Genomic DNA, 13237 nt, shown 5'->3' on the forward strand with positions numbered 1-13237 from the left:
GTTAAGTGAGATAAGTCAGAAACAGAAGCATGAAGATGGGATGATATCACTCATAGGCAGACCTTGAAAAACAAGATCAGAAGAGAATACATTAAACAGAACTTGGACTGGAGTTGATGTATTGTACCAAAGTAAAAGACTCCGAGGTGGGAGGGGAGAGGGTTCAGGTCTTGAAACATGATGGCAGAGGACGACCTAGTGGGGGTTAAATTGTTATGTGGAAAACTGGGAAATGTTATTCATGTTAAACTATTATATTTACTGTTGACTATAAAACATTATTTCTGCAATAAAGAAGTAAAAAAAATAAATGTTTATTTTTGATATTGACTTAATAGTGGTTTGCAGGAGTATATGGTTACAAGGGTAAGTTCCACATTACATCCACAACCAAAATTCTGTGTCCCATCACCCAATAACCTCCATTGTTATCACAAAATCTTAGAGATGGTTTAGCTACTCTTATCTTTTACCTTTTTTATCTTCCTTCTTTCCTTCCTTCTTTCTTTCCTTCCTTCCTTTTACTTTATCTTTTTTTTTTTATGGCAAGTTTATCTGTTTCAATTATCTGTATTCTACAAATGAGGTAAACTCCCTGGTCCTACTTATTGTTAACATTTACTTGAATATCTGCTTTATATTGGGCACTGTGCTAAGTAAGCAATATATGTATATCATTGATCTTTATAACTACTTACAAGAGATAGATTCTATTATATTCAGAGAAAGAAGAGGAATCTGTAGATCTATCTTTTCCCAGGTAGTTGGCAGAGGGCTTCATTTGAGACAGAGTTGTAAGAATTCCAGACTTTTTTTTTTTAATGCTGCACCAGGACTGAACCAAGCAAAGGTCTTATACATGCACAAAACAGACAAGTGTACTCCTAGGCCCAATTTCTTTTTATTGTATATGAATAGAAAGAAGAGGTGGGGGAGACACAGAGGGAGAGACACCAAAGCATCTTGACACAACCCATGGTGAGCCTATGTGGTACTAGAAATCCAACATAGGCCTCACAAATGGCAATGTGAACTGTCTGCCCAAGGAGCTATCTCCTGGTTCTCCAGAACTTCAGTAGGGAAAGTAGATGATGAAAATTTTTTTTCTTTAAAAATCCTTACTATCACCAACTGGTGGATATTTGGTATAGCTACCATAAATCTCAATTCATTATACTTTTGTATGAAGAAACTGGCAATCACTATAATCTCTTAAATTAAACAGTTCATTTAATTTTACTATCAATTTCTAGTTGGTACTCTGCCATGACCCCACAAGTCTTATTCTTCTACACGCAAAAGTTGAAGTTTCAAATGCTAGTACTTATCTCTAATAACTGATTTTGTCTACTAGTCATCCCAGCCCTGAGGGCCTGGGGAATTAATGCTCCACTAGAAACTTCCCTATAGCAAATAACTGAAGCTAGTGGATAAATAACTTCAACTCTTTCTCTTTTCAGGGTGTATGTGTGTATGTGTTTCCTTTTTTTTTTTTTTTTACTTTATTTATTTTAAAATGGAGACTTTAACAAAACCATAGGATAAGAGGGGTACAATTCCACACAATTCCCACCAACCGATCTCCATATCCATCCCCTTCCCTGATAGCTTTCCTATCTATCCCTCTGGGAGTATGGACCCAAGGTCATTGTGGCATGCAGAAGGTGGAAGGTCTGGCTTCTGTAATTGCTTCCCCACTGAACATGGGCGTTGATTGGTCGATCCATACTTCCATCCTGTCTCTCTTTCCCTAGTAGGGTGGGGCTCTGGGGAAGTGGTGGGACATACTGGTGGGGTCGTCTCTCCAGGGAAGTCTGGTTGCATCCTGCTAGCATCTGGAACCTGGTGGCTGAAAAGAGAGTTAACATACAAAGCCAAACAAATTGTTGAACAATCATGGACCTAAAGGCTGGAATAGTGCAGATGAAGTGTTGGGGGGGGGGCTACTCTATTTTGTAGATAGCTAGTAGGCATATTTTAGTTCTATTTCAAAGGGCCTGTAGCTACACTAGTTTTTTTTTTTTTTTCCTTTGAGCCTGAAATCTGATATGCAGGTGGATCCACGTTATTGTCTGGGGAGGTGATGTCATAGCTGGAAAAGGACCAGAAAGCTGGATCAGGGAAGAGAGTAGCTCCCTAATATGGGAAAGAGGTATAAATACTGACTGTAAACTCCATCAATTTGATTTGGTCTGGGGCCCATATTCAGCTTAGGAGCCTATGTGACCTCTGCATCCCTGTAAATCTGAGCTCACATTCTGTGGTCATGAGTAGGAACATTCCAAGCTACCCCAATATCTACCCATCTTCCTCAGGTGTAGCATAGAGTATGCTGTCCATCTTCCCTTTGGAGGATGGAACACTCTCTACCATTGTTGATCCAAGTTGAGGGCAAGGTCCTATCGGGGGCCCACAAAGGGGTCTTTTTTGTTGTTCCTGTTACAGATGACCTGTAACAATGGAGACAGGGATCTATTCGAGGTCTAGGCCCATCATGTCTGTTTGGGAATCTCAGGACTCCCTGAAAAGGGCCCCAGCCTGATAGTGACTAAAGAGTCATCATTAAAGTATGCCAGTCTCTTGCCCTTATTCAGCTTTTGCAGTCCTTGCTTTGCTAAAGTTAGCAAAAGTGAGTAAGTGAGAGGACTGTAACAGGAAGTAGGTGAGGAGGGTATCTAAGTCTAATTAGATACTATTTCATTATGAACTTGATACTGACTCACTGCAGACTATTGTGTACTTTTGCTTTCAGGTATATATTTTGCCCTAGTTTATGGATACGTGTGAACATATGCTCTATCTCAGGGGACTTGGTCTATATCTAGGTTTTGGGACTATGTTAGGAGGTGAACTGCCTGGAATGGAATTAGAGAATACTATGAAAGGAAAGGTCTCACCCGAGTAATGAAGCTGAAGGGTTGTTATTCTACACCTGAAGTCTCCAGACACAGTCTGAAGGGAAGCATGCTGAGGTAGTACTCGTTGCGTTGATTAGGCTGGGATTGTTGGATGCAATATTATTTGGTATGCATTGAGAGAAACATGCAGGAAAGTGAGCCCCACCCTAGAGGTTCCAGGACTGGGGGAAATATAGGCTCTATATTGGAAATGTGAGGTTCCTGCTGTCTTAGGGTTCAAGAAGACAATAGTTATTGTTATAATCACATTATTTGGCAATTGGGTTAACTTTTAAAAATCTCTTTGTTAGGATTTGCTGTATCATACACAACATCACCACAATTTATGTCCTTTGACATTATTTGCATATAGCTGTGCCACCAGTTGCTTCCATTCTCCCTGGTCTAGGCTTTTGAGAGAGTGAACATATCAAAGACTCAGCCTATGTATTAAAAAGACTCAGTCTATGCTTTAAAAAGTTTGAGACATACAGTCATTTTTTCCACTCTTTATTAATTAGTGATTTATGTGACTACAAATTAATAGGAGTGTACATAAACACCATTCCCACCACCAAAAGACTATGTCCCATCCCATCCACCCCCCAATCCCCTCCCCAGCCACCCTGGGAAGCCAGATAAACACCCTCACCCTCACCCCAGGGTTTTTACTTTGGTGCCCTGCTCCAATGTGTGTGTTTTCTACAATGTCCATAGAGTTCCCCGGTGGTATATTCAGGCTTTTGCCAGCTCTCTGAAGAAATGATATTCCTCTACTAGAAATGAGTGGGGGTCAGATGTCACCCAGTAATCTGTTATCACCAGTGTTCTGCTGGAAGCCCTCTAGAGACCATATGTCAGAAGTGCAGTGAAGAGATGAACTTGGCGTCATTGTTTCAAATCCTTAATCAAAACACTGAGTGGGGGATGCTACTCCCCACTGCTCATGTGACAGACACCTTAGAATGAAAACAGTATTATTTATTTATTTATTTGTTTGTTTATTTATTTATTTATTTATTGTTTATTGGATAAGGACATCCTGGAAGTAAGAGGAAAGGGAGTGATAGAGAGGGAGAGAAACAGAGAGACACCTACAGCACTGCTTCAACCACTCACAAAGCTTTTCCTCCTGCAGGTGGGGACCGGGGGTTCGAACCCCGCATCCTTGTGCTTTGTAATACATGTGCTCAACCAGGTGCACCACCACCCAGCCCCAGTATTCCTTATTTCTTCCCATCCTCAATCAGACCTCTTTTGGAGGAATTAACTTGGTTGGTCTTTTTTGGAAGAATGGATTTGTATTATAGCCCATATTCCCACTCTTTTCCATAGGATATGTATATTTCCCTTGGGAATTCTGGGGAAGATTATATTTGAGAAGGGACCTACTCTGGTCGAATATTGTCAGAAAGTTCAATTACCTGTAAAAATAAAACATCTTCCAACCTCATAGTTATCAGTAACAAAAACCCTCTTCCTTTAATACTTACCCTCTTTCAAATCTTCTTAATTTAAAAATCTAAATAATTCTAACTGATGGAAGGATGGATTTGAAGTTTTCCTATCATGCAAATATTGGATTTAATACTAGGGGCTATTTATTCATCTCACTTCATTTGAACTCCAAACTGTCCATCCTAGAAAACCTCAAAATTATATCACTATGAGGTAGAGAATTTGGAAGGCAAAAAAGTAGACTCATCTTATGAGAATAGATTGACAGACCTTTATTTTTATATTAAGAATTCTGATTGCAAGATATGTGATGACCACAGGTATGGACTCCAAGACATCTAGTTACCATCAGTGCAGTTTTTCTTCAGAATTTTGTATATCTCAAACCCGGGAACATTATACACTGAGAAGTAGCAGCTGATTTTCTAAAAAAAAAAAAAAAAAAAAAAAAAAAGAGGTGAAAATCTAAAAAGGGAAAGAAGTGGATATAAGATATGAGAATAAGGAAAATCATATTGGGTGAGGAAATAGCATAATGGCTATGCAAACAGACTGTCATGCCTGAGGCTCCAAAGTTCCAGGTTCAATCCTCCACATCACCATCAGCCAGAGCTGAGTAATGTTATAAAAAAAGAAAGAGAGAAAGAAAGAAAAGAATAAAGGAAGGAAGGAAGAAAGAAAAAATATCATCCCATTATACCTCAAATCCAGAAGTGGTCTGATCTTTATTTTTATTTTAATCATTTGATAGTATTGTTACTGAAGCCTTCACAGAAAAAAAAAAAAAGTCCTTTTGTTTGTATTCAGAATGAGAATGAAGATAAAATATATATCTCCCCTTATTCACTATGGCAAGAGATGATCCTCTTCATTTATAAAATTATTTATTAACAGGATAAAAAGAAAAGAAGAATGAACCCGAGCATCACTATGAAGCCAGGGGTCAAACTCGGTAGCTCATAATTTTAAGTTCAAATCTCTAGCTACTGTGCCAGATCCCAAGCTGCCTTACTCTTAATTTTTTTTAATTTATTTTATTAAATATTTAAGAATTATTGACAGGATTATGGGATAAAAGGGGTACAATTTCATACAATTCCTACTAGCAGAGTTCTGCATCCTGTTCCCTTCGCTGGAAGCTTCCCTACTTCTGGGAGTATGGACCAAAGATCTTTATGGGATGCAAAAGGTGGGAGGTCTGACTTCTGTAACTGTCTCTCTGCTGGACATGGGTAATGACTGGTTAATCCATATGTCCAGCCTATTTCTATTTTTTCCTAGTAGGGTAGAGCTCTGGGGAGGAGGTATTTCAGGACACACTGATGAGGTCCTCTGCTAGGGAAGTCATATAAAATATTCGCTATTTAGACTTAGATACCCTTCTCACCTACTTCCTATTTCACTTACCTCAGTCACTCTAAGCCTAACCCTGTCAGATAAAGTACGGAGTACAAAAGCTGAATAAGGGAAAGAAATCGCCACACCCTGATGATGGCCCTTTTGGTCACTAGCAGGCCACCCCTTTATCTGGGTTCTAGTCAGGAATCCTGGGATTCCCACACAGATATGATGTACCTAGACCTCTAACAGATCCCTCTCTCCACCATCACTGGTCATCTCCATCAGGAACAGCATCATAAACCCTCTTGTAGCCTCTACAGGACCTTGCCCTCAGTGTAGAATAACAGTGGCAGAAATTGCCCCACTCTCCCAAGGGAGGCTGAGTCAACATATTATGTCATTTGAGGAAGACTGGTCCTGAAATGAGTGTGGCTTAGAATGTTCCTAGCTATGAGCATGGAATGTGGGCTCAGACCAATAGAGATTCAGAGGTTACATAGGCACCTGGCCTAAATATGAGTAGACATGGGTCCTGGGTCAGATTGATGGGATTTACAGTTAATGGTTACAGTTAATATTTGGAAGCTACTCTCTGCCCTGACCCAGCTTTCTGGTCCATTTCCCAACTCTGACACCATCTTCCCAGATAATATTTTTAGCCTACCCCAATGTTAGCTGTCTGGCCCAGGCAAAAAATTAGTAAAGTCACGGGCCCATTGGGATATAGTTAAAATACTTTCTAGCTTCTTCCAATATGAAGTCCCCAAATATCATCTGCTATACTCTTACCTTTAGGTTCCTGATTATTAAACAATTTGTTCTTCTCCATACCTTAATGCTTTTCAGCCACCAAGTTGCTGATGCTACCATGACACTAACTTGCTCTTTATTTTTACTCATGAGTTCTTTAAAAATTTTTCATTAGTTATTTCATAGTGGTTTAGAAGATTACAAAATTGGGGGGTTGGGCAGTAGCTCAACGGGTTAAGCACACATGGTGCAAAGCACAAGGACCGGCATAAGGATCTCAGTTCGAGCCCCCGGCTCCCCACCTGCAGGGGAGTCGCTTCACAGGCGGTAAAGACACCTGCAGGTGTCTATCTTTCTCTCCCCCTCTCGATCTCCCCCTCTTCTCTTCATTTCTCTCTGTCCTATCCAACAATGATGACATCAATAACAACAACAGTAACTACAACAATAAAACAACAAGGGCAACAAATGGGAATAAATAAATAAATATTTTTTAAAAAAAGATTACAAAATTGCAGTAGAGTTCTACACAATAACCACTAACCCACACACGTACTGACCAATAGCCACTAGAGTTCTCATGAAGTCTTAGGGACTATTTGCAGTTTGGCTACTACTGTTGTTGTTTTTTGATAAGTCCATGTGTTTTAATATATTCCACATATAAGGGAAATTGTCTTGTAGTTATCTTTCACCTTCTTACTTCAGTAAGCACAGTCATCTCAAGTTTCATCTAGTTTGTCCCAAAGGACACAACATTATCTTTTGTAACTGCAGAGTAGTTTTCCATTGAATATATATGTCCCATATTTTTTTTATTTTTCTTTCCCTTTTCTTTCCTTTTTTTTTTTTTTTTTTTTTTTTTTACCAGAACACTACTCAGCTCTGGGTTATGGTGGTATAGGATATTGAACCTGGGACCTCTGGGATTTCTGGGAGCTCAGGCATGATTTTTTTTTCTTTTTTTGCATAATAATTACACTATCTCCTATCCTATAACTTCTTTCTTGTGAGTTCTTCACTACACATGTTTTCTTACTTGCCCTCTACTAACACCACCCACCTTTTCTTCCTTTCTTCCATTCACTCAGCTATCTCAGTCCATGCACCCACTTCCCATTCCTTCCCTCTATCATTTGCCTACCCACTCACCCATTTATCACATTTTTTTCTCTTCATCCATTATCCCTAATGTGTCCCAAGATTGCCCGTTTCTTTTTCACTTCCATCTTCTCATAGTGAAAACCAATAAGCATATTTTGCTTATTATTGTCATTTCTTAGAATGATTTTTGTTTTCCTGTTCTTCACTTGAAAGAGACTGGGGGAGTCGGGCAGTAGCACAGTGGGTTAAGCGCATGTGGCACAAAACACAAAGACAGACATAAGGATCCCAGTTTGAGACCCCGGCTCCCCATCTGTAGGGAAGTCGCTTCACAGGCAGTGAAGCAGGTCTACGGGTGTCTATCTTTCTTTCCCTCTTTCTGTCTTCCCCTCCTCTCTCCATTTCTCTCTGTCCTATCCAACAATGACAACAACAATAACTACAACAAAAAATGAAAAAATAACAAGGGCAACAAAAGGGAAAGTAAATAAATATAAAAAAAAGAAAGAGACTGGGGACTGAGCAGAAGGTGTAAATATTTACAGTTCTCTTACACTAGAAATCATAATATTATGCCATCAATTTAATCTCTGTGGTTAATCAATTCTTCTAATTTTACTTTACTTCACTTTTTATTTTTATAGTTGTCATGATTCCCCAAGGCAGAGCTGAAACTATCTTCATAGATTTTGAATAATTCTCCTTGCAGAAAGTGAGGAAAGAGCATGGACATATTTCTGCATTCGGAATACCTAAGCCATTATAACTAGAAAAGCCATAGAATGCAAGAACCAAATCAGGACATATTGTAAACTACAGAAAATGTTACTAATGATTACATTAAAATTCTAGACATAAATCAGGACAGTTCCAGGCAAAGCAGGTTGGAAGTTTGCTCATCCTCATTATAATCCATTCGGTTAAGGAGAAGTTATTTGCAGGATTTGTAGAATTTAGGACTTTCAAGGACTATGACTGCACAATACACTGAAGATGGTCTGGCCCAAAGATGTGATCATACTGGGTAAAAGTGAAACTTGTAGGGGACTAAGTCATCAGGACATGAAGGGTTATGTCTCCCTCCACTATACCCAACCCACCCCTACCTCCAACACCAGCTGAACTATTTCAGAACCTGTTTTCTCATCCCCTATTCCTCTCCACTTTTACATTTCTGGGTGAAAGGAACAGAGACCAGCAATTTACTAGTCTGTTCTCATCAGATGAATGTTAAGATATTCAACTGAGCACACCAGAGAGTACCATAATTGCTAAAATATTAATAACCAGTTACTTCATTTAGCCCTCTACAACTCAATATCTCAACTCCTCTCCTTGCACCCTTCTAACCTTTCCACAATTCTAGTGATGATGGAGTAGTACCTACCAGGAAGGACCACAATTACTCTACTTTGAGAAAGGTATTACTTATGTATTCTTTCAAAACAAGTTTGAATATCTCTCCAAAAATACTACCAAATCCTAAAGCCACAGAAAAAGCATTGTTGAAAGATGAATTCTTTCTGAGTATGCTTTCTACCTTGTAAAGATTCCCTTCCTGAAAAGTGCAGTTGACAGTCTCCGGCTTCAGACAGGTGGTCCGCAGCATCTCCAGGTTCACACGATATTCCATGATATTCGTTATCTGTGAAAAGCAAGTGGCAAGGAAATGAAGGACTTGTTTTTGCTTCTCTGGAACTCTTGGTGGTGCCCAAGTTCAAACACCCAGCCTAGATTGGTTGGTGGGTTCCTTGCTCCGTTTTATCTGCCTTCCACAACTCCTTTTGTCCTATGAGAAGAATTTGCCAGAATCCCCTCCATGGGGAAAAGCCACCACTTGAATAACCCAAGTGATGCTAATTTGGGGCCAAAGTCTGTAAACTTTGTAAAAGGCCAGGTAGCAAACTTTTTAAGATCCTTTGACCTTTTTAAGGCCCTTTGACCTCAATTGCAATTATATGACTGCTGAGCTTGCTTGAGAGCAGCAGCACTAGCTGAAGTGTGCACACATGGTGCAGGTAAGTTCTAACACAACTATTTACAAACATAGGCAGTGGCAGATCTGGCCTTTGGGTTGTGTCACCACCTGGTCTTTGATATCATTTAAGTGACTCACTTCATCCATAACACTGGATTTATATCTCTCCTAACATAGCTGAGTTCCAACATGCATGGGCTCTCCTAAAGTGCTGATACTCTCTAACAAACGGGTACAAAGAGGGAAGGAAGAGTGGTCACACTGACTATCTTCAAAACCTTCAGGACCCGCACAATCCGGAATCTATACTTGTCCTCGTTCTCCTTGTTGAACTGGTCGGACACGAAGTTCATGGCAGCTACCACAGAAGCTTCTGTTGCAGGCTCTTCATTGACAAACATGAAGGTTTTCTTCCTTTGTTGGTAGGTGAGGGCCACCAAGGCCACCAGAATGGCCAACAGGAGCCTTGGGACCTGCTTGGACTCAATCATCATCCCTCAACAGGGGGTGAAGAGGAATGCTGGCTTCTATCGCCTGCCAGGGGCCAGTCGGATCCTAGTGACCCACCTCTGGCTTGGCTGGATTTAAGGGCAGTGATGAACACCCACAGTTCTCCTTCCTTCCTCTTTTCTCTGTGGCTAGGTCTGATGGAAAAGCAGGGACACTCTGCAATGCTTGATCAGTTCACTCCCACTCTTTCCCACTCTTTGTTCTCCCCCCCCCCCCATTCTTTTTAGGTATGTTTGAGTCTTATACACAAACACCCATCTCATCTCTTTATAGAGGGACAGGTGCTCCTTCAGCAACACAGTCCCCTTGCTGGACTGGCCTGGGTTTCTGTCCCCTGTGGTCACCTCAACTGGGCTGTAGGAGGCTTGAAAAGACAGGAAATGATGGGGATATGGGAGGCATTGGATCCCAGGCAGTGAAGCTTGAACCAGTGGTCAGGGTGAACACCACATCCTCCTGCTCTCATGACCTTTCCCTCTTCACCGGCCCTGGTTGTAGAGTTGCAAGTTCTACCTCAAGTCCACCCCTTGGTCTCTTCCTTTGTGTTAAGCACTCTTAACCCTGGGAAATGTGTAGGTTCCCTTGGAGAAAATGAGACGGCACTCAGTATAGAGATGAAGTACCACCTTCAGAGGCTTGAACCCAGGTCCTCACTCATGGTAAAGTATGAGCTCTCCTGAGTAAGCTATCTCCCAGCCCCTAAATTGGCTAGTCTATGGCTCTTCCTGTTTCTTCGTGGTTTTTACTGATGATAACTTCTCCCCAGCTCTCTTAGCAGTCAAGCTGGTGTCCTAGGTCCACTGAAACAAGTTACTACCATTAGCAGCTTAAAATAACACACATTAGTTATTTCAGAATTCTGGAGACTAGAAGTCCTCAAGGTGATGGCAGGGTTTCAAGAAGGCATTTCCCTGCTTTTTTCAGTTTCTGAAGACCACCTGCACTTCTTGGCCTATGGCCCTCTTCCTCCATCTTCAAGACCACTGGTGTGTCTGCTAAGCTCTCTGCCTCTCCTGCCTCTGATTCTGTCACAGTCTTCTCTGACTCTCCTCCAGCTGTCTTGTAACTACCTCCTACTTGCACAGACAATTGAGGATAATCTTCCCATGTGAAGATCCTAAACTTAGTTACACTTGCCAAAATTCCTTTTCCCTCCCTCCAGGTCCCAGGGATTGTAACAGGGGCAAGGGGACATTATCTCCTTGAGAATATATATATATATATATATATATATATATATATATATATATATATATATATATATGATACAGAGAGCCAGAAAGACAGAAACAGAGAAAGACATAGAGACTGACCAGAGCCCTGATTAGCTCTGTGTTATGGTGGTCCTGGGGATCGAACCTGGGACCTCAGAGCCTCAAGTATGAAAGTCTTTTGCATAACCATTATACTCTTTCCCCAGTCTCTGTATTATATCTTTATCTCTATCTGGCTGCTAGAATCTTCTACTTCTTTTTAATTTCAATATATATTTTTATTTCTATTTATTTACTGATTGATTTAATTAATGATAAGACCATAGGAAAAGAGGTGTACAATTCAACACAATTCCCACCACCAGAGTTCCATATCCCTTGCCTACCACTGGAAGATTTCCTATCCTTTATCCATCTGGGAGTACTGACCCAGGATCATTATGGGGTGCAGAGGGTGGAAGGTCTGGCTTCTGTAATTGCTTCTTCGCTGGACATGGACATTGGCAGGTTTAGTCATATACTCACCCTGTCTCTATCTTTCCCTAGTGGGGCAGGGCTCTGGAGAGGTGGGGTTCCAGGACACATTGGTGAGGTTGTCTGCCCAAGGAAGTCAGGTTGGTGTCATGGTAGCATCTACAACTTGGTGGTTGAAAAGCATTAAGATATAAAGCAAAATTGTTTAATAATCAGGAATCTAAAGGCAAGAATTGCAGATAAGATTTGGTCTCTCCATTTTGGAAAATGTTAGTAGGTCTATTTTAGATAAATTCCAAGGGGCCCATGACTTCATTAATTTTTGCCTGAGCCCAATAGCTACCATGCAGGTGGGCTAAAGGTGTTGTCTGGGAGATGGTGTCAGAGTTGGGGATAGGACTAGAAAGCTGGATCAGGCAAGAAAGTATCTCCCAAATATGGGAAAAGTCTATAAATATTGTTAACTGTAAACCACATTGATTTGATATGGGGCCCATATTCAGCACAGGAGCCTGTGTAGCTTCTGAATCCTTGTAGGTCTGAGCTCACATTCTATAGTCATAGCTAGGAACATTCTAGGCTGCCTTCATTGCAGGATCTGTCTTCCTCAAGTGGCAGAGTATGTTGATCCAACCTCCCTTCGGAAAATGGGGCAGTTGTCGGGGTTCTCCCTGACAGGTAGTAGTCGTGAGGAGGGAGATCTGGACCAGCTGGGCCCCCCCTTCTGGGGCTGAGCAGGAGGGAGAGTGTTGATGACTTGAGAAAAGAAAACATGCCAAGTCGGGAGTACTGTCAAGGCAGTGACTCGCTTTATTGAGGAAAAGACCATTTTTTATAGGCAAGGGGTAGAGGCAGGGATGGAAAGGTAGGGTGAGATGACATTAGAGGTGGTGTGAGGTGGCATCACCGTCGGTGGGACCTATGCTCTTTACGCATCATCAGCTGGAGGGCAGAGGTGAATTTAGGCACAGCCTACAGGAAATGCTGTGTCACTCTGAGGAAGTTAGTGACCGTTAGCGAAACTCGAGCCAAGCTTACAAAGTGTCTGCTGGGCCTAGATTGGGGCCAAGCAGACCCCAAAAGGCAGTCCCTACCAATGTTGGCTCACATTGAGGACAAGGTTCTGTAGAGGCCCACAAGAGGGTACACTAAGTTATTCTTGATGGAGATGACCAGTGATGTTGGGAAATTGTGAGAAGCCTCATAAAACACCCTGCATTTTTCTGCCTCCAGGAGCCTGGCATTAAGCCAGCTCTCCCTGCTCCACCCTGCATTCCTGATACTATGGTCTATCTACATAATCATTGTTAGATCCCCACCCATTCCATTCCTTTGATCTATCTTCTTTCTACCCTCAAGACCTTCCCTGCCTGCAGGGTATTATTAATCCTACCAGTTAAAACCCTCGCAACAGTTGCTAAGTAAGCTCCTACCTTTCCAGCCCCTTTTTGCCTTTCTCTGCCCCTTTCCTAGCCATTTCCATTTCCGACTTGCCACTTCTGGGTCTGTCC

The 13237-nt window shown here is 41.4% G+C and overlaps 1 protein-coding gene across 1 annotated transcript; it reads right to left on the reverse strand.

Moving 5' to 3' along the window:
• Nucleotides 1-4581: 4581 nt before the first annotated feature.
• CST11 (cystatin 11) lies at nt 4582-10022 on the reverse strand. Its single transcript, XM_007525938.2, has 3 exons — nt 9795-10022; nt 9091-9195; nt 4582-4780 (listed from the first exon to the last, which is right to left on the reverse strand). The coding sequence occupies exons 1-3, from the start codon at nt 10020-10022 to the stop codon at nt 4694-4696; spliced, it is 420 nt and encodes a 139-aa protein (XP_007526000.1). The 3' UTR covers nt 4582-4693.
• Nucleotides 10023-13237: the final 3215 nt, after the last annotated feature.

This window comes from Erinaceus europaeus, chromosome 1 (genome assembly GCF_950295315.1).
Source record: "Erinaceus europaeus chromosome 1, mEriEur2.1, whole genome shotgun sequence".
NCBI classification, from domain to species: domain Eukaryota; kingdom Metazoa; phylum Chordata; class Mammalia; order Eulipotyphla; family Erinaceidae; genus Erinaceus; species Erinaceus europaeus.